We start from the raw sequence: 23,273 nt of genomic DNA, 5'->3' as shown, positions 1-23,273 counted from the left end.
TTATAAAAAATATTGGAATATACAAAATATAGTTTTTATATTCATAAATATAAATACATATGGCAAAATTTTTTAAAAAAAAAAGTGATATGCATAGCATCACTTAATATGATCCAAAAATAAGTGATGTCCAACAGCGTTTTGATTTAAGTGATGAAATCCATTCACAATATTTCAATAACAAAATAATGGCTCAACAATGATAAGTCCATCCATGATATTTCTTTCCACCAGCTTAGCTTCAATATGGAACCATATAAATCATATTTGCAAGTGCTGCAAGCTGTTTAGAAAGATAATCAAGCTGTTATTCCAAAACGAATGGTTTTGTATTTTCACTTTTTCAGAGTGAGAACGAAACAGAGTTTAGACTATAAGTCAATCTCAACCCAACATTACATTAAATTCTAATTTCCAATTTTCAATTTTCGTATTATAGAAGTTTTTCAAGTTCGGTATCTCTCTGTCTCGCTTCTTTCAATATTACATTAAATTCTAGTTTCCAGTTTTCAATGGTCATATCTCTATATGCACCATCTATATATATAATTTAATAATTGAGATCTATTAATCTTTATCTAATAAAAATTATTATATATATATATTAATCTTTTTGGATTATTAATATCTTTTTTAATAATCCTATAATCAAGAACAATTTAGATTAAATTATAAAAAATTTATCTCTCAATATTATAAATTACTATCACAATAATAAATTTCTAAATTTAATCAAAGATCTTTTTATATTAACATTTTAATATAATAACAATAACAAATTATTTAACACATAATTTATTGGATTGTTCCGACAGTAATATGATCATCAGATAAAGCTTTTTCAGAAAGTAAATATTTGATCATTAACAAGTAAAAATTATTATCTTCTAAGCTTTTTCACATTATGTTTGACTCATATTTTTTCAAATAAATATTTGCCATGATAGCTCGCACAAGTGTCTTCAACGTTCATTTTATTTTCTCTTTCGTTTATTTTGCTGCTTGCATTGTTTGTAAAAATATAAAGTAAATAAATTTGCATTTTTTAAATTTGTCCTTAGCTTATTATTACCATAATATTGTTATCAAACTAAACTTTGGTTTCACAATTTCAAATATTATGACCAGAAACAATAATCAATAATAGATTCAATTATCTCTGATATCCATAAATCTAAGTAGATAAGTGTTCATATAATCATAATCATACTTGGACATTGTCAAACGTCACGTTAATTCAAAGAAGCAATAAAAATTATTATCAAGCAATTCAATAAAGTGAATCAGTAAAACACCATAAGGTGAATCAAATTACTGAGAGAGAGAGAAAAGAGAGGAGCAACTTAGAGAATCTTGTTGAGTGCAACATGAATAATTTTGGAGCCGTCACGTAGGCGAGGGTTGACCATGGAAACCTGGCACAACAGGACTTGTGCGTCGTCTTTGTTGAAGTAGAAGAGGCCGAGGTTCTTGCCAGTGGTGGCTCCGGCAACCAGCAAAAACTCCTCCCACGGATTGCTGAGGGCATACACGGGGAGGTCGTGGAAGAACATAAAATTGACAGGGGTCATGGAGGGGAGGCGATTCGAACAGAGCTTTGTTTTCTTTTTGGCCAAAGACGAGACGAACAGAGCTTGAGAGAGAAGACCAGAATAGAGACGAGACAAAAAGAGCTTTGGAGAAAGAAGAGCGGAGAGGAGACGGACTAACAGAAACACCTCCTTTTTGTTATTCTTCTTTGTCCAGAACCCTAAACAAGATCAATACCGTTTTTTATTTTTTTTATTTTTCATATATATATTTTTGTTTCAAACTTTTAATTTTTAAATTGTTTTAGATTTAAAAATGTAAAACTAAAGTTGATTTAGTTTTGACTAAATTAAAAGGATTAGAGTAATTGTTCAATGTGAGAAAAAGGATATTTAAGTCTTTGTTATAAAATTAAATAAAAAATATTTTTTGTTTTTTATTAAAGTATAAAGGTAGTTTAGTAAAAATATTGATATGATATATATTTAATAAAAAAAATTATTTATTGACGTAAAAAATATAATTCACGTGTCTATAATTTGTCCACGTTTTTTTCGTATTAGTACCTATGAATTTATGATTGTAGGGAAGCAAACACCAACTTTAAATCCAACGAACTTATGAGCTACAACAATTTTCGAATAATCTACAACATATGAATTTCTCTGTATTAAAATGTCATGATCAAGGCATAAACTGATGACAAAATGAAAAACTCAGCATGAATAACTCAATTTAAGTAGTCAAGACAAAAGGAAGTTCCGATTTGGACCCAAGAATTCGTGCCTTTGTGTCCGGAAAGTGCTCTACACCAAGATGCGTTGTGACATTACCACTTTCTGTTACTTTAATGGGATAACTAAGCAAATGTCCAGGCAAGTCTTCATCAAGGGTTTCGCTACAGTAAAGGTCCCAATACCTTCTTGAAATATTGTTTATAAGTCTGATACACTCCAAACTCTGTGGAACAAGAAAAGAGCCATCTAGAAAACCCAAGTGCTCGTACCACAAGGCCATTCTAAAGCCATGTATCTGACCCCTGTTTGGCTCATTTCTTTCTATGTGATATGGTTGGTAAGCTCCCATCGCAATCTCTGTATCTCTAGCTCCATCCATGGATCGTTGATTGATATTGGCAGATCCAATAATTATGTATTCATCATCAACTGCGTGAAACAATAATAATCATAATTGACTCTGGAAAGGCATTGGATTGATTTGTTCTTTAGTTTGTATTATTAAATTTGTCATTGTATTTTCAAATTCTTATTTTAACTCAAATATTTTAAATGTCTTCTAGTTAAAAAAAAAAAAAACTAAAATAAAAGTATCATATCCGCAAATGTCATTTATGACATTGAAAATTAGATTTGAAAGTGGAACTTGTCAGCAACCTAAATTCTCAAGGTGAATTATATGGTAAAAATATAAGCTTATTACAGATTTTTTTTTGTATGGGATGAAAAAAAAATTGAAAAAATTAAGACTCACATTTTAAACAACAATAAAATAACAAAAAATAACTATAAAAAGAATTTATATTTTTTTTATACAACTTTAATCTATACAGTAGAGTATCCTAATTCTCAAATATACTTAGTTGTTTAATAATATTATATAAATATAGTATATGAAAAACTTTGACTAACATACAAGCCAATCCACTCTTAAAGATACCTTATCATTAATTTATTGAACAGCCAAAAAATGAGTCTAACGATAATAGGTACAACTAGAATTTAGGAAAAAAATTAATTTAATTTCCTATTAAAACTCGTGAGAACTATAACTTTTGAACTTTAAATTTTAAATTATATTGTGAGTTATAAAACACTACATTTAAGAAATTTAAAATAAATTTAGTCACAAAAATAACCAATATAATAAATTGTACAAACAAATATAATAAATAAGTTACCTATCATCATTTTAGCATGTACATAGATCATGAATCTCCTTGCTTGTTGAGCTCTGTTATAATCTGAGTCATATTGTGGGTGTTTAGAAGGTTTATATTCTCCATTATTCTTCTTTTCACGATTTGCAAGGCAAAAGAAACTCAAATAGTCTTTTGGGTCAGCAGTAATCCCTTTGGCACGTAGAGCTTGGATTATATCAATGTACATCATATCCATTGTCTCCTTCTGCCAACTCAACATGCTTTGAACAGAGTTACTCTCAGGAATACCCTCTGGCCACATTGGAATCACTACATATACACTAAACCTTTCTCCTGCTTCAATCTTGCTGACAATCTTGAGAGACAATTCCTTCGGAATAAGATGCAAAGCTCCCACCTCCTGAACTTGGAGGTTGCCAGAATTCCAGCCAAAAGAGCTTCCCATAAAATACTGATTTTCTATATAGATAAAACTCTTAGCTCTCCTGATAGCAGTAATATAAGCATTTTGGATGCTGCAGTCAAAGATATGTTCTTTTTCATTCATAAGACCCAACCTTGCTACTTCTTCTGCAGAATTTGGGAGGCCCAAAGCTGCTCCTCCATCAATTGATCGAAATAACTGAACATTCCATATTTCTTCATCATCTTCAGGGAACTTATCTAGTGATGAGGGAACAAAAGTGTCAACAAGTGAGTCGATTTCAACAAGACAAACATCCTTCTTACCTTGTTTTCTCCACCTTTGCTCAAAATTCTTTAAAACATCCCTTGCAATTGGTCCTTCTAGGCGACAATGTATGTCATGCCAAGGCTCTCTCGGTCCGCCTTTATCGATTGAGGCTCCTTCGAAGTTTGGCTGGCGAAAATCATTATGATGCACTGTTCCTATGGTACCAAAAATGGAATGGAAAGGTGTGTCATATCTCCCATCACATAGATCAATACCACCAATGAAACTCAAAATTCTTCTCCTACTATCCGATTTTTTATTTGGCATATCACTATCGACGATTATGATCTTTTGATGATGTGTAAACATGGTAGCAACTTCTGTGCCTTGGATAAGGCTTTCCCCTTTGTCAGGATTTCGAGGACATAGAACACAGTGCACTCCAGTTCCATCAAAATAACTCTCTGTGTCTTCATCATGAGTTGTCATAACTCCATCATTCCTTAGCCACTTAATTGAAGTTCTGTCATCCCAAATGAGCATAAGGACCTTAACACCTTCACTGGCCTTCTTTTTAAGAAGCTCACCAAGTGTCAAATTCAAATCACTACTTTCTTGTTTCTTGCAAGTTGATTCCCTAACCAAGGTGATTTTGGTGCAAAGAGACCATCCTGCTATGTAAATCAACTGTTTCGCCTTCGAAATGGCATTAAAGATGTCTTCCCAACATTGATGCAGTTCATAGTACCTACCCTTAGTTAGCAAGATTTCAGGAAAAAATGTGGTTGGTATGTGAGTATCTTGGTAAAGTGTGACCCTACAACCACTTCTCTGAGGAAAGTATGAATGAGTGAGCCCTGCAAAATCGAGACTTTTGATCCCTTGAGACCAGTTAATGTCCTTCGTGACATTAAAAAACTGTAATTTCACATGGATTCTAGGCCTTGCTTTAAGAGGTTTATGTTTTTTATTCAAGATTTCGAGCCATATATCCTTATTTTCTCCATTTACCAACTCTTCCACAGGAAAATATGCTCTTCCAATCACTTTTGCACCAATTATTGTGTCGTCTTCTTTGATATGGAAAACAACTTCACTTGCAATATGAGCAGTGTAAATTCTTAAAGATTGATGCCACTGAAAATTAAAGTGTTCATTTTGGTTTACATATCTAGTCCTGCCCACTATAGTACTGCCTAAATTAATGGTTGTGTATATTCTACAACCACCAATTTTTCCACTTGAGAAGGTTTCTTCTGATAGCTGCATGAATGAACAATAATAAAAGGCAAACTTTGAGCATGTACATGCACATCACAAAACCAAATTTTGAGATAGATTACTAAGATTGTCAAATTAAAATCCTAAACATAGGTAATAAAATGTATATTTTCTCCTATATTGTATTTTGAAAACAAAAGAAGTTAATGACTAGGTATTAAAAAATGTCTACCGATTTGTTATTATATTATTTTGTGTTCCTATTTTTACTTAATTTATTTTCACGCCTTATCCATTTTTTCTTTCACTTTTCTTGTGCTTTCTATTTCAACTAGTTTTTTTTAATTAGGTCCTATTTTCAAATAATTGATAGAAGAGAGGCTTGCAATCCATATGTTACAATAATATTTTGTATATACTATTTAAGTAACAATTTGATTAGGGAATACATTTTTCAAACTAAAAAAAGCCAACAAAAACACCTGTCTTACATGTTTGTCCTCTCTCCTGTGCAATCTTCTCACTCATCATCTCTTTTAATACACTCACTCGTACCTAGGCTCACTCAAACTCACATTTAAAAAAGAAAGAATTCAAAATCTTTATTTTCAAACATTCAATTTCCTTAGGGTGTGTTTTGATTATATCTATTTTAATTGCTTTGGCGGACAAGATAATGGTATATTCGAGTAGCTGGACATGGATCTAGAGTCATTGTGAGCAGTGCCGGAGTTTGAAACAAAATTTTGGAGGGACAAAAAATTTAACATTAAAATTTAATAATAATATTTATATTAAAATAAAATTTATAAATATAATTATTTTTTAAGTTTGTTATTAATAAGATAATAAATAAATAATTTTACAGATAAAAAATATAAAATAATTTATAATGATACTTTTCAAATTTTTAGTAATTTAAAATATTCAATAATTGAATTAGAACTAAATTTTTCAGTAATTTTTTCTTCAATTTCTTTTTTTATTATTTTTATTGCTAAAAATGATCGTTCTATAGTAGTTGTAGAAATCGAAAGAGTTAATATCAAACGAATCAATCTATCAATAAAAAAAATTGCTTGTTAAATAGAGAACTACGAAATGCAAATAGAAAAGCTGTTAGTAAATCTGATTGCTTTAAGTCATAATAAAATATTTGAGTTAATTGAACTATTTTTTATTTTTTAAAAAATTATTATTAATTTTTTTTTATAAAAAATTTGGGAGACTATGGCCCGTTGCCTTAACTAAGCTCCGTCTCTGGTTGTGAGTACAATGGTCACTTTAGATAAAAACATGGTAGATTAGAGTAACTGGATGTGGAATAGGAGTTGCAAGTGATATGTTGTGATGGAGAGATAAAAATTCAATTGTGTTCAGTGGTGATATAAAATGGTGTTGATTGAGGTAACTGGCTGTGATGGCCAAAAAGGGTGGCAATTTTCAATGATGGAATAAAGAAAAATTAGCGACATTGATGGTATGACTGCTATTGATGGAGAATGGTAATGATGGAAGAGAGTGGCAATGATAGAACTATTACCTTCATATACACTAAATTCAGTGGATCTTGAGATTGGCGTCGTACACTAAAATCGTTTTTGAGATTTTAATTACATCAATGATGTTATTGAGAATGAAAAAATTGCACCATATTAATCCCTAACCTATTTTCTGTTAACGATACCTTGACGTAGTTTAATGACGTGGATCTTTGATTACACGTGTCACCTCATAGTTTGACTAGGTATAACAGTATGATGATGTGTCAGTCAGTGACATGTGGCATGTTAATGTAGATATTTACACCACGTATCACAATGCTATTTTGTCACGTGTCGAATTATGCCACGTATCACAATGTTATTTGTCCACGTGTCATCCACTATGTCATCATTAAATATGTACTAAATTGGTCCCTTACTTTGCGTAAAATAACTTATTTAGTTCTTGAAATTGAATGTCGTGTACCAAATTAGTCCATCATCAATTTATTCTCTTTTTTTTATAAATTCAAAATTTTTTAATATAGTTGAATACACTAATTTTAATTTTATCTTTTCACAAGTTATTTAAATATAAGTGTTTTTATAAAATATTTTAAAAATTTTAGTTTTAATTATATAATTTTTTTCTACAATATTTTATTAAAAGAATTATATGAGATATTGATATTGATTTAGTAAAGAATGTAAGTTAAGAGTATAATAATATATCTTAATACAAACTTTTTAATATTTAACACCTTAATAAATATTTTAAGAATACTTGATAAGACACTTGTTAACTAATATAAATTCATTATTCTCATCCATTATAAGAATGTCCGATTCCCCATAAAATTAACTTATCACTAAATTAATAAGATAGATTTATACTGTCGATTATAATAATTTATTTTAATTATCTGTAACTTGGCTAGGCGGTCTTTTCATATATTATACTATTAATTGATATAAGCACTTATTGTAACCATAGCTTGAACAATATTAAATTAAAACAGATACAAATAAATACAAGAGGTAATAATAAAATTTTGGATTTATCGAACATGTGCTCTAATGACACAAGTTAAAATTATTAATTAAAAAATTTATTATAAAAAATTGTATAATAAAAAATATAATTAAAATTAGTGTATCAAAAAAATATTGAAAATTTAAATTTACAAAAAAAATGAGAACAACTGATAAAGGAAATATGGTCCGAAGAATCTCGATAGTAGTTCCATGAACAATCCTTTGCGGGATTGGTTTTTTTTTTATAGTGGAAATGCTATAAAGCGCGAACCAAGATCCATGGAGAAATTATTGCTGAAGTTGTTTGATAATTTGATATTTTCAGAGATGACGACATGTAGAGGTGTTGCGGATCAGGCTGCTGGTCGTGGCCATAACCGTGGTCGGGGGAGAGGGAGGGTTTCTTCCGGTACCCCCGGGACTTCTGGATCCTCTTTTTCTACTCCGATCACCCCGGTCATGAGACATGTTGCGGGGTTAGTGGACCAGCCATTCATCATGGTCCCTAACCCCAACTACGTGCTTTCGTCCACGGCGGCGACGCCACCTCCGTCTGCTCAGCAGCCCATATCCACGGCGACCCGCCTCCAGCGATGGATGCTGTGGTTTCAGAGTCCAGCCATAGAAGCGAGGCAGTAGCTGATGTCCCTCCAGCACTTTCCATCACATGGTTGCACATTTGGCCTGATGGCGGCATGGGGGTAAGTAACCTATTATTGCTCATGTATTTTCTAGCATGGTTGCAATTCCTGTTATTGCTGAAAGTTTCTTAAACTTGATTCCTGTTTAGTGGATTTAGGTTGATTTAAGTATTGATTATTGTTTTCTACTTTTGATGATTATGATTCCTGTTATTGCTAAAGGTTCTTGAAACTTGATTCCTATTTAGTGGATTTAGGTTGATTTAAGTGTTAGTTATTATTTTCTACCTTTAATGATTATGATTCTTGTTATTGCTAAAGGTTCCTGAAACTTGTTATTGCTGAAGGTTCCTGAAACCTGATTTCTGTTTAATGGATTTAGGTTGATTTAAGAGTTGGTTATTATTTTCTACTTTTGATGATTATAATTCCTGTTATTGTTGAAGGTTCCTGAACTTGATTCCTGTTTAGTGGATTTAAGTTGATTTAAGTCTTAGTTATTATTTTTTTACTTTTGATGATTATGATTCCTGTTATTGCTAAAGGTTCATGAAACCTGATTTCTGTTTAGTAGATTTAGGTTGATTTAAGTGTTGGTTATTGTTTTCTACTTTTGATGATTATGATTCCTGTTATCGCCGAAGGCTCCTGAAACCTGATTCCTGTTTAGTGGATTTAGGTTCATTTAAGTGTTCATTATTGTTTTCTATTTTTGATGATTATGATTCCTGTTATCGCTGAAATCTCCTGAAACCTGATTCTTATTTGGTGGATTTAGGTTAATTTGGATTGCCTGTTATTGTGGGTTGTTGTTAGGTTTTTGCGGAACCCAAACGGGTGTACTCAGGAGATGACGAATGTCATCAAGCTAACGTACGACCAGCCTTGGCTCATCTACACGAAGATCCCCGCTGAGACCAGAAAGCTCTGGTTTGAGATGTGGGCGGTAATTTTCTTCACTATTTAATTTTTAAACCCTTTTAGCTAGTCTAATTCATGTTATCTTGTTTACCTAAATTTAAAGCTTCTTTGTTGCAGCTGCACTTCATTTAGGATGTTGAGCACGACCTGACCATTCAGAAGATATTTGACTGTAGGATGGATTGGCGGCTCCAGCAGATGCTGGATGATGTAAAGCATGGGCGGGACTAGTGGACGCATTGGCTCCGACCGGAGGTGCAGAGGGGCCTGTTAGCTCATTAGGAGACCGATGCAGGGTTCAGGCATCGACGTCTCACCAACCGAGCTAATAGGGCATCCCCAGGTCATCTAAGTACACCGGTGGCTTGGCAACCTTAATAAAAACGAAGGGCAGGCTGATATGTAGTTTCTTTAATATTGTTAATAACTTTGTTATGTTATCTGTTTTGCATATCATTACTAGGAATTCTACTAATTTTTTATTTCAATGCAACTGGTGTAGTCGAAGTCATTGGAACGCGAAGCTACATTGGCGGAGACGTTCAAGTACACCTACATACTGAAGGAGAACAAAGCGAGATTTGTTGATCAGCGATCTCAGGACCATTATGTGAGTAAACATACATCTTATTATTTTCTGCTATAAAATTATGAGAGATTAACTATATATCTGTCTTACTAATCAGAGTAACTTGTGTTAATTGCATAGGAGCCCTACACACATAGATTAGAGGTCACGACTCAGCAGAGTGGGGAGGACGCCGCTGATGGATATGTGGCCTCTGTCATCGACCCCGATGCGATTTGGCGTGAGACTGTCGTAGTCCCATACAAGAACCGCATATACAGAATGGGGTCATTCTTCACGAGCAGCCTCTGCACCTCGATGTTGAGGCCGTCGTCAGGCTGCGACACCAGTCAAGCAGTCCATCCCGAGGAAGTCATGGATTTGAGGCTCCAGTTGTAGGAGCTCCAACACAGCCTTCAGCAGTAGGCTCAGGAGCTCAATGATTATCCGGAGAGGTATCAGGAGATCCTCATCCATGTACAGTCTACGGATGAGCTCAGGATGGAGTGGAGGGAGTCGCTGGAGTGAATGCAGTGTATGGAGAGTCAGATGGATGTGTACCAGACCCAAATGCGCGCCACTGGCATCAACTCTGCTGGTGGCAGTAGTAGCGCTGGTAGCACCTAAACATCGTCACCGCCTCCTGCACCGCTGATGCGTGAGCATCTTTCCTATCTTTTCATAGTGAATTTGCACTTAGTTTGTAGAGTTTAATCAAGAATTAATTATCTTTTAGCCACTATGGATGCTACTTTGAGTTGTGTGTAATTCTGTTTATTTTAGGTAGCATTTGGTTAGATTTGATGGAGCTTCCACAGAAAAAGAGAAGAAGGGTATCTAGGGAAGGAATGGCTTAGAAGATGGAGAGAAAGCTTGCACAAATAGAATCAGCACAAGAATTAAAGGAGATGACAGCGAGGAGCGACGCGTGCGCGTACCTGACGCGTACGCGTGACATGCGCCACATGCAGAAAACACTGATTTGGATTCTGATTTAAACTTTTATTTTAAAATAGGAAAAGATATTATTTTTAGTTTTAGAAAATAGATTTTAAATTAATTAGGATTAGATATAAAAGAGAAAAGAAACTTCTCTTTTAGGGATTGGCCAATTAGTTAACTTTTCATTCCACCTCTGCCCAATTTACAATCCTAGTTTTCACTCTTTTCCATGAGCAACTAAACCTTCACTGTTAAGGTTAGGAGCTCTGTCTATTGTAAGGATTGATTCTATTATTTTTCTATTTTAATTCATGTACTGATTTATATTTCAAGAATTATTTTTTATCTTTATTTTATGAATTTGGGTGGAACGGAAGTATGACCCTCTTTTTAATTGAGTTCTTGTATAACTTGGAAAAGCTCTTTACTTGACAACAGCTTGAAAACAATTTCTCCTAAATTTCTAGTTTATCTGAATTTAACGGGATATGTGACATATAATCCTCTTATATTTGAGTTATTAGGATTTCTGTGGCATATAACTAGAATTGAACTTCACCCTCTAATTGAAATTAATTGACCAAGGAATTGGCTATTGATGAAAGTTAGAAGAGACTAGAAAGGTCTAAGGAATTAGGGTCTAGTCAAATATAGTTGCCATGAATTAAATCTTACATGATTAAAATAGATTAATAAGAAAAGTCAATCCAAAAATTAGATAACTCTGAAGCCTTAACTATTTCTCCATATTTTATTCCCAACTTATTGATTTGCCTGTCTTCTGTTTAATGCTTTTTGAACTCTCAAACACTATTTTCTGTTTGTCTAATTAAGTAAATCACTTAACCATTGTTGCTTAGTCCATCAATCCTCATGGGATCGACCCTCACTCACCTGAGGTATTACTTGGTACGACCCGATGCACTTGCCGGTTAGTTTGTGGGTTATAAATTCCGCACCAAGTTTTTGGCGCCGTTACCGGGGATTGATAGTGATTAACAACTATCAGTTATTTGATTTCTTAGATTAGGCGTTTTAGTTTTAATTTTATTTAAATCTTGCTTAGTATTTTCGAAATTTTTTTTAAATAAATAGATAGTACTAATATTTTTCCTTAATTTCTGAAATTAAGTTTGGTGTCACCTAGTTAATTTCATTTTAATTCTCTCGTTTATTTTCCCTGTTAATTTTCAAAATTTTTTTTGTCTAATTTTAGTTATCATTTTCAAAATTTTTCTGTTTTATTTATTTAGTATTTCTATTTTATTATTTTACACAGGTTATCTCACTAGGAGTTCTCTGCACTCTGACGTAGAGAATCCCATCTTTTCTTGTTTTCTGTTTATTTATGTGCAGGAACAGAGACAAGGAACCTCTTTTAGACTTTGATCCTGAACCTGAAAAGACTTTCAGGCGGCGTTTACAACAAGCAAGACTTTATAAGGCTGCAGAATCCATTATGGATCCTAATAATGCTGTTAATGCCAATGTGGCAAATCCGAATGGGGATGATCAACAAAGGAGAGTGCTTGGCTCTTACTCTGCTCCTACTACAGATCTTTATGGAAAAAGCATTGTGGTGCCTCCTATAGCTGCGAACAACTTTAAATTGAAGCCACAATTGATCACTCTGGTGTAACAAAACTGCCAGTATCATGGTCTTCCCCACGAAGACCCAAATCAATTTATTTCTAACTTTCTGCAGAATTGTGATACTATGAAGACAAATAGAGTGAACCCATAGGTGTACAAACTCATGCTCTTCCCGTTTGCTCTGAGGGATGGAGCAAAGATATGGCTAGATTCCCAACCCAAAGAGAGTTTGGATACTTGAGACAAGGTTGTTACTAAGTTTCTTACTAAATTTTTCCCACCAAAGAAGCTGACTAAGCTTAGGGTGGAGGTTCAAACCTTCAGGCAGAAGGATGGTGAAACTCTTTATGAAGCTTGGGAGAGGTACAAGCTACTGACTAGGAAATGCCCTTCGGACATGTTCTCCAAATGGACCCAACTAGATATCTTTTATGAAGGCTTGGGTGAAATGTCCAAGATGTGCTTAGATAATTCTGCAGGTGGTTCACTGCACAAGAAGAAGACACCAGAGGAGACTATTGAGCTTATTGAATTGGTTGCTAGCAACCAATATTTATACTCATCTAACAGGAATCTTGTGAACTCTGAGACTCCTCAGAAGAAGGGTGTTATGGAAGTAGAAGCTCTTAATGCTATTCTTGCTCAGAACAAGCTTATGTCTCAGCAAATAAATCTACTTACTCAGCAGATGGGTGGAATGCAAGTCTCAGCTATCAACACCCAAAATCCACCTCAAGAGGTCCCTTATGACATGATAGGTAATTTTATACAAAATGAGAATTATGATTATGCTCAATCTTTTTCTGAACAGGTAAATTACATGGGGAATGGTCCTAGAAACCCTAATAATGATCCATACTCTAAGACATACAATCTTGGGTGGATGGACCAACCTCAGAGATCTCAGAATTTCAACAATAATTCTCAAGGCGGTTTCCAACAGAACAATCATAATAATCGCCAATTTCAGTCTCATCAACAACAACCACCTCAGCAGACAAACTCTCAATCCCAACAAGATTCTAATTGGGAGATGATGAGGAGTTTTATGCAGGAAACCAGAGCCTCCATTAGAAATTTGGATGTACAAATAGGCCAACTAAGCAAGCAAATACCTGAGAGGTCTGCAAATACAATTTAAAACTTGGAGATTCAGATGGGTCAATTAGCCACAAAAGTTAATGAAATTGATAAGAGGACCATTAATAGCCTTTCTGGTACTACAATTCCAAATTCAAGAGAGGAATGCAAGGCTATCACCTTGATAAATGGACAAGTGGCAAGTATGGAAGCACAAGTTAATGAGGAGCCAGTTGAAAAAGAAGCTACAGAGGAGAAGAAGGAAGAAGTAGAGCACGCCCCTCCAAAGCATGCAGACAACCCATTCCCTGACTCTCTTGACACTTATCCTACATTGCCAAAGGCTCCTGAATACAAGTCAAAAATTCCATATCCTCAGAGGCTTCAGAAGGCTTCCAAAGAAAAGTAATTTTCTAAATTTTTAGATGTCTTCAAGAAGCTACAGCATAGGCTCTTGAGCAAATGCCTCTCTATGCTAAATTTATGAAAGAATTGTTGACCCACAAGAGGAATTGAAAGGAATAAGAAACAGTGGTGTTAACCAAGGAATGTAGTGCCATTATTTAACACAACCTTCCTGAGAAGATGCCAGACCCAGGGAGCTTTGTCATTCCTTGCACCATTGGAGATGTCACCATTCAGAGAGCTTTATGTGATCTTAGAGCTAGTATCAATCTCATGCCACTTTCAGTGATGAAAAAGCTTCAAATTGAGGAGGTAAAACCCACTCGTATTTCTCTTCAACTTGCTGATCTTTCTATTAAATTACCTGTGGGTGTTGTTGAGGATTTACTTGTGAAAGTAGGACCATTCATTTTTCCTGTTGATTTTGTTATATTAGACATGGAAGAGGAGGTAAAATCCTCTATTATACTTGGTAGACCCTTTTTAGCTACAGGTAGAGCTTTGATTGATGTGCAAAAGGGTGAATTAACCTTGAGGGTCAATAAAGAATAGGTGGTCCTTAATGTTTTTAAGGCTCTCAAGCACCCTAATGATTCTGAAGGGTGTATGAAAATAGATGTTATTGAACCACTTGTTCAAGAGGTACTGAAAGCTGAGGCACTTGATGACATTCTGGATCCTATTTCTGAGTGTGAATTAGTTGAAGTTGATGATTCACCACCCCAAAAGGCTGTGGTTCACACGCCTAAAGCAGAGGAGGAAGCCCCCAAGCTTGAGCTCAAACCTTTACCTCCTTCTCTGAAATATATGTTCTTGGGTGAAAATGATTCATATCCAGTGATTATTAGCTCTTCCTTGAAGCCTGAAGAGGTAGAGGCGCTTATTTCAGTGCTCAGGAGCCATAAAACAGCTCTTGGGTGGACCATTAGTGACTTGAAAGGGATTAGTCCAACCAAGTGTATGCACAAGATCCTCCTTGAAGATGATGTTAAACCAGTTGTGCAACCACAAAGGAGACTCAATCCAACCATGAAAGAGGTGGTCCAAAAAGAGGTAATGAAATTATGGGAAGCAAGTATTATTTACCCTATTTCTGACAGTCATTGGGTAAGTTTTGTGCAGGTAGTTCCCAAGAAAGGAGGGATGACAGTGATCAATAATGAATAGAATGAGCTTATTCCTACAAGAACAGTCACAGGTTGGAGAATGTGTATAGACTACAGGAGGCTCAACACTGCTACAAGGAAGGATCACTTCCCCCTTCCTTTCATTGATCAGATGCTTGAGAGGTTAGCTGGTCATGCTTTTTATTATTTTCTAGATGGATATTTTGGATATAATCAAATTGAAGTGGACCCTCAAGATCAAGAGAAGACAGCATTCACATGCCCCTTTGGAGTATTCGCCTACAGGAGAATGCCTTTTGGACTTTGTAATGCTCCAGCAACTTTTCAGAGGTGTATGCTTTCAATTTTTTTCTGATATGGTTGAAAAGTTCATTGAGATATTTATGGATAATTTTTCTGTTTTTGGTAATTCTTTTGAATCCTGCCTTAAGCATTTATCTCTTGTCTTGAAACGGTGTCAAGAATCAAACTTTGTTTTAAATTGGAAAAAATGTCATTTTATGGTTACAGAAGGTATTGTTCTTGGACACCGGATTTCAAGTAAGGGAATTGAGGTTGATAGAGCAAAGGTGGAGGTAATTGAAAAATTACCACCACCAGCTAATGTTAAGGCAGTCAGGAGTTTCTTGGGTCATGCAGGATTTTATAGAAGATTTATAAAGAATTTTTCTAAAATTGCTAAACTATTAAGCAACTTGTTAGTTGTTGATGTTCCCTTTGTTTTTAATGCTGAATGTCTGCATGCTTTTGAAACTCTAAAAGCAAATCTTACCTCTGCTCCCATCATAGCTCCCCCTGACTGGGATTTACCATTTGAATTATTATGTGATGCCAGTGACTTTGCTATAGGAGCTGTTTTAGGACAGAGGCATGGTAAGCTTGTACATGTTATTTACTATGCTAGCCGCATATTAAATGATGCCCAAAAGAATTACACAACTACAGAAAAAGAATTATTAGCTATTGTGTATGCTGTTGATAAGTTTAGGTCCTATTTAATTGGTTCTAAGATTATTATTTATACTGATCATGTTGCTTTGAAGTACCTTCTAACCAAGCAGGACTCTAAACCAAGATTAATTAGATGGGTGTTACTCCTTCAGGAGTTTGATATTGGGATAAAAGATAGGAAAGGGTCAGAAAATCAAGTAGCTGACCATCTCTTCAGAATTGAGCCTGATGTAGGAGTACAACCACCCACAGCTGTGACTGAGACATTTTTGGATGAGCAATTGTTCCTCATTCAGTAGGCTTCATGGTTTGCAGACATTGCAAATTACAAGGCCATAAATTTTATTCCAAAGGAGTACAGTAGGCAACAAGTAAAGAAGCTATTGACTGATGCAAAGTACTACATTTGGGAGGAACCATACCTTTTTAAAAGGTGTTCAGATGGTATCATCCGGAGATGTGTCCTAGATGAAGAAACACAGCAGATTCTTTAGCACTGTCATGGTTCTGATTATGGAGGCCACTTTGGTGGTGAAAAGACCGCTACAAAGGTCCTTTAGAGCGGGTTTTACTGGCCGACTCTCTTCAGAGACTCAAGAGCATTTGTGAAGCACTGTGACAGATGTGAAAAAGTCACAAATTTCCCTGCCAACCACGAAATGCCATAGCGGGGGATTCTTGAGGTTGAGCTGTTTGATGTGTGGGGTATTGATTTCATGGGACCTTTCCCACCCTCACATTCAAACAACTATATTCTAGTGGTAGTTGACTATGTGTCCAAGTGGGTGGAAGCTGTGGCTCTACCTACCAATGACGCCAGGGTGGTAATGAGCTTTCTTCAGAGATATATCTTTAGCCGGTTTGGTGTCCCAAGGACACTCATTAGTGATGGAGGAAGTCACTTCTGTAATAGACAGCTAGACTCTCTTCTGCAGAGATATGGAGTCCGTCATAAAGTGGCAACCCCCTATCACCCTCAGACAAGTGGACAGGTTGAAGTTTCTAACAGGGAACTTAAGAGGATCCTAGAGAAAACCGTCAGTGTTTCAAGAAAGGACTGGTCTAAGAAGCTTGATGATGCTCTCTAGGCATACCGGACAGCTTACAAGACTCCTATTGGCATGTCCCCTTATCAGCTGGTCTATGGTAAAGCCTATCACTTGCCAGTTGAGCTGGAGCATAAAGCTTACTGGGCAATCAGGTATCTGAATCTTGATTCAGAAGCTGCAGGAATTAAGTGAATGCTTCAGTTGAATGAGCTTGATGAATTCAGATATTCAGCCTATGAGAATGCCAAGCTCTATAAGGAGAAAACCAAGTTATTGCACGACAAGAAGATTGCCATCAGAGTCTTTGAGCCAGAACAGATAGTGCTTCTATAATTCAAGGCTCAAACTCTTTTCCGGGAAGCTGAAATCCCGGTGGTCAGGATCGTTTGTGGTTACCAGAGCTTTACCATATGGTCATGTAGAAATACAGGAAGAGAATTCTGACAGAAAATTTACAGTGAATGGCCAGAGATTGAAGCACTATCTGGGAGGCGAGATTGATCTCCAGAGGTCCGCTCATCTGCTGAATTAGCAGAACTGATCGTCAAGCTAGTGACGTTAAAGAAGTGCTTGTCAGGAGGCAACCCGATAATTTCGTATCCTTAGTTATTTTTCATAGTAGTAGTTTTCTTACTTATTTGATTTTTATTGAGTTTTTACTATTTTTCTGATCATGCAGCTATTTATAATAGGAACCGAACACTTCAGGCGAAAAAAAGAAAAAAAAAGAGCACACGACGCGCAAGTGTTGCTGACGCGTACGCGTCATATGTGTGTGTGTGAAAAATAGAAGTGAACAGAGAGTTGAGCAGGAGTGGCGCTGGAACTATGTTTTGTGCACAAACAATCCCACGCGTACGCGTACCTCACGCGTGCGCGTCATTTGCGCTTTTAGCCACCTACGCGTGCGCGTCCTTGACGCGTACACGTGACCCTGAAAATCGGCGTAAATGGGTGTATGGCCAGAGAGCTATGATGGTGTGGGGCTGGAATGGTGCTGGGAGCACAAGCCCCACCACGCGTACGCGTCCTTGATGCGTGCGCGTCGTTTTCCCATCCTGGCCATCCACGCGTACGCGTCCCAGACGCGTACGCGTCACTTGAAATTTGCGCGATCCACGCGTACGCGTGCCTTACGCATACGCGTCGCATGCGACGCCCAAATTAAACCCCTCAGCACCTGATTTCAATTCATTCACCCCCAATCCTAATTCTCTCGTGTTCCTTTATCCTTTTATTCTTCTTTCATCATACTAATTTTTATGTCTTTTTATGTCCCCCTCTGTTTTCAGTTCTTCTTTGCTTGAGGACAAGCAAACCTTTAAGTTTGGTGTTGATGTCGCTTCGCTGATGGTTTTTCGGTTTAATTTTATGGTACTAAAGGGAGGCAAATCATCTTCACGGAGGAGCATAGCCGGAGGAATGAGATGGCCACCAACATAACTGAGGTGGTTGAGTTCCTTTTATTCTATATTCCTTCCCGCTCTTACTATGTTATGTTCCGGTTTTCTGCTATTTTGTCTCGTTTATTGCATGATCCTTTATTAGTTAGATTCTTAGGTTCTAGTTAGTTTTACTATTTTGAAATTTTCTGTTAATTCCTTTAATGTTGAAAGATGCCTCATGTATTGTCCACTGAGCTTGAAATCAAAAAGAAAGAAGAAAAGATGTAGTGCATGAGAAATTGAGTTTAATTTTTAGAGTAGTCTCATTTATTCAAATATGGTGGTATTTTCTGTGACTCTGAATGCATGATATGAATAGTGCATATTTAAATTTGAATCAAAGAATGTTGATATACAAGGAACAGGGATTTAGAGAATTATTATGACTTCTCTGAAATAAACAAAAATTTAATCCTTGAAGCAAAAGAAACAGCAAAGAAAAAGAAAAAAAAGGATATAAAGGCAAGGTCCAAGGCTCTGAGCATTAATGACTAGGGAGGTCAGACATGATTAAAAGCTCAAAGAGTTGTTTCCCTAGTCATATGCTTGTGGTATTCTTGTGTCAAGTAATCCTTGAGACAAAACATTTAGAGTCGAGATCAATTGCAATTAACAGAGTATGCCAAAGACTTTGAGTACCACTGTCTGGGAGTAATTGAAAGGAAAATCAAAACTTAAAGAGAGTTTCCCAGTTAAGTGCTTGTGGTATTTCTGTGTCAAGTGAAGCTTGAGACAAAACATTTAAAGTCACGGCTAAGCTCAAGGTGCAAAGCACCAAAGAAAAGAGAATCAAAGAAAAATTGTTGTGTTCAAGGGTTAAATCGAGTTACAAAAGATCAGAGAATTCATAATATTATCCGGATTCTAATTCCAAATGACAGTGACATCCTTCTGATTCAAAGGAGAGTGAGATGCCAAAACTATTCAAGATTGCAGTTGTAAACCCCACTATAAGAAGAGACATGAGCTTAATCGAACTCTCATTCTCATGCAAATTCACATCCTAAGCCTATATTAGTTTGGTTGCTTGAGGACAAGCAACAATTCAAGTTTGGTGTTGTGATGCGTGAGCATCTTTCCTATCTTTTTTTAGTGAATTTTCACTTAATTTGTAGAGTTTAATCAAGAATTAATTATCTTTTAGCCACTATGGATGCTACTTTGAGTTGTGTACAATTCTGTTTATTTTAGGTAGCATTTGGTTGGATTTGATGGAGCTTTTGCAGAAAAAGAGAAGAAGAGTATCTAGGGCAGGAATGGCTTAGAAGATGGAGAGAAAGCTTGCATAAATGGAATCAGCACAAGAATTAAAGGAGATGACAGCGAGGAGCGACGCGTGCGCGTACCTGACGCGTACGCGTGAAAAGCGAAGTTGCTCAGTGACGCGTGCGCGTACCTGACGCGTACGCGTGACTGATGACGCGTACGTGTGACATGCGCCACATGCAGAAAACGCTGATTTGGATTCTGATTTAAACTTTTATTTTAAAATAGGAAAAGATATTATTTTTAGTTTTAGAAAATAGATTTTAAATTAATTAGGATTAGATATAAAAGAGAAAAGAAACTTCTCTTTTAGGGATTGGCCAATTAGTTAACTTTTCATTCCACCTCAACCCAATTTACAATCCTAGTTTTCACTCTTTTTCATGAGCAACTAAACCTCCACTGTTAAGGTTAGGAGCTCTGTCTATTGTATGGATTGATTCTATTATTTTTCTATTTTAATTCATGTACTGATTTATATTTCAAGAATTATTTTCGTTCTTTATTTTATGAATTTGGGTGGAACGGAAGTATGACCCTCTTTCTAATTGAGTTCTTGTATAACTTGGAAAAGCTCTTTACTTGAACAACAGCTTGAAAACAATTTCTCCTAAATTTCTAGTTTATCTGAATTTAACGGGATACGTGACATATAATCCTCTTATATTTGGGTAATTAGAATTTTTGTGGCATATAACTAGAATTGAACTTCACCCTCTAATTGGAATTAATTGACCAATGAATTGGCTATTGATGAAAGTTAGAGGAAACTAGAAAGGTCTAAGGAATTAGGGTCTAGTCAAATATAGTTGCCATGAATTAAATCTTACATGATTAAAATAAATTAATAAGAAAAGTCAATCCAGAAATTAGATAACTCTGAAACCTTAACTGTTTCTCCATATTTTATTCCCAACTTATTGATTTGCCTGTCTTCTGTTTAATGCTTTTTGAACTCTCAAACACTATTTTCTGTTTGTCTAACTAAGTGAATCACTTAACCATTGTTGCCTAGTCCATCAATCCTCGTGGAATCGACCCTCACTCACCCGAGGTATTACTTGGTACGACCCGGTGCACTTGCCAGTTGGTTTGTGGGTTATAAATTCCGCACCAACCGCCGATCGAAGGCCATCGGACTGATGACGATGGCTACCTGGATTTGTAGATATTAGGTTTTTATTTTATTGTTTCGTACATTTACTTAGTGTACCTGACTTTTATTTAATTTGCACATTGTATTATTTATATATTTTAAATATAAAATATTCATTATTTATGAATTCACCACTAATTGTGTCAAAAAAATTTAAATTTAAAATACAAATTAACCATTTATTTCAAATTAAAAAAAATAATATTATCATCGGAATTACTGGTGGAATTATTCGACGATAACATGGTGCAAAAACAATATGTTTTGGTGCCAATATTATCGTCGGACACATCCGCCGATAACCAATTCGTCCTCTTAGCTAATAATCTGTAGTAAAATCTGACGATAATTACTGTCGGATGAAATAAATCCGACGATAAATATTTGCCAGTAAAATTTATACCAGCTGATTGTTTTTGACTGCACATTCGACGATAATTTCATTTCCGTTGGATATATTTGATGCATCTAACAGTAACTCGATAATACTAAGTAATTTTCTTGTAATAAGAATGCTATTTTTTCTTAGTAAAAGTATAAAAAGAATAAATAAAAGGGTAGACAATAAGTATTTTAGGTGTCAAATAGCATGTCGTGTCACACAAGTGGATCAAGAAATATGTATAGATGATGTTAGAGGATAAATATTTTTTTGTTATTAATTTTAGCTAATATTTTAGGCCAACATTATATTTTTATAAAAAATACTATAGACATATCAAATTTAACAATCAAATCAGTCATGATATATTTGTATAAAAAAAATATTTGTATTATTTAATTTATTTTTAATATATATTTATATTTTAACAATACGAATAACTGATTTTTAATATATACCTAACATAATTATATTTTTATATTATTAAATTTTATGATTTAAAATTTAATCTTTAATTAAAATTGACTATATATTGAAAAAAAAATTTTAATGATAATTTAGCATTATTCTATATAGATATCTATCCAATTATCCATACAATAAACGCAACCCAGAAGCAAATATATTACCAAACAAAAGCAGAGCAGAACAACGTATATAAATCAAGATGCTTAATATAGGTTTCATGGTGCTTTGATTTTCAGGGAATTTGAAGCATGTACCTTGGGGAAACAATTGCAGCAGTCATTCACATAGAGGTTATCAGCTTCAAAGATTGTAACGTGAAGAACACCATGCAGTAGTGTTCCTTCTCTTATTTTTGCCATTGCAAGTGCTCAAAAACCTAGCCTCCAGAACCCAGAAGATGTTATTGAAATAAAAGTATAACAGCATAACAAAAGACTAGAAATGAATAAGAAATAATGTTCCCGGGCTATATAAGCCTACAAGGCTATAACATACAGCATCTTTTTTTATAAAGAAAAGACAAACTGGAACCACTTAAGGCAGTTGAAGACATTGTTATATACTATAAGGTGATAGTGGTGCGGTTAAAAATGAGGTGTAAAGTAATCATTTTAAAATTACTAGTTGATGATAAATAATAAATAATGCAAAAAGTATATAACTAAATCATTAGACTTTGTTAATATTTTTGAATTGATAATATGAGACTTGCGTATGAAACGCAGTTTTACATATGATAAACTAAAATAAACATAGTTGTCCCGCTTGGCCGAATGGTTGTTAAGACACAATTTTTATTTTTGATACAGAGGGGAAAGAATTACGTCCTTGGCTTCTGGCGGCTAGTTTCAAAGACACAGTTGGAGGATGTGATTCTACATTATAAATGTCATGATATTTGGTTTGGGATTTGATCATAGGGATGCATGAGGCCCAAAAGATATTTTTGAGATGGGTTGAGACTTGAGAGACTATTATTTTTAAGAACTAGCTAACATGTGTTGTAAATTGGTAAAATTTATAGTATAAATAGGTCAAAATATCATTCAACTAATTATGGATAGGAAAGAAGTTCACAACTTTAAACTCCATTTAGCCATGGATTTCCTAATTATTTTTCACTCCAATTGCTCTTGGACTCCCCTCCATGTTGGATTCCTATCCCCTTTGGACTCCTTCCTTCTTGCCACGTTCTTATCCTTTGTAGACTCCTACTATCCATTGACTTTTATTGATATTGAACTCCTAATTTTTTTTATTCTTTTTTTTTATTAAAGCATATCTTTTAAATTTTTAGAATTATCAAATTAATTTTACTTTTTATTCTATTCGATATCTTGATATGTTTGTTTAAGTTGTTTAAGGTTTAAAAGACAAGAATGGAAAAAAAGCATATAAAAGTGTAAATTTATTTTATAAAGAAATGAAGAATTGAA

General features: G+C 34.8%; 1 protein-coding gene across 1 annotated transcript; it reads right to left on the bottom strand.

Moving 5' to 3' along the window:
* Nucleotides 1-2,103: 2,103 nt before the first annotated feature.
* LOC112773174 (phospholipase D alpha 1) lies at nt 2,104-22,369 on the bottom strand. Its single transcript, XM_025818233.3, has 3 exons — nt 22,092-22,369; nt 3,449-5,366; nt 2,104-2,696 (listed from the first exon to the last, which is right to left on the bottom strand). Exons 1-3 carry the CDS (start codon nt 22,194-22,196, stop codon nt 2,266-2,268), a joined length of 2,454 nt encoding a protein of 817 aa, XP_025674018.1. The 5' UTR covers nt 22,197-22,369; the 3' UTR covers nt 2,104-2,265.
* Between the last annotated feature and the right edge of the window lie 904 nt (nt 22,370-23,273).

The sequence above is a fragment of the Arachis hypogaea genome, chromosome 18 (assembly GCF_003086295.3).
Source record: "Arachis hypogaea cultivar Tifrunner chromosome 18, arahy.Tifrunner.gnm2.J5K5, whole genome shotgun sequence".
NCBI classification, from domain to species: Eukaryota; Viridiplantae; Streptophyta; class Magnoliopsida; order Fabales; family Fabaceae; genus Arachis; species Arachis hypogaea.
This window is presented reverse-complemented; position numbering and strand designations above follow the sequence as displayed.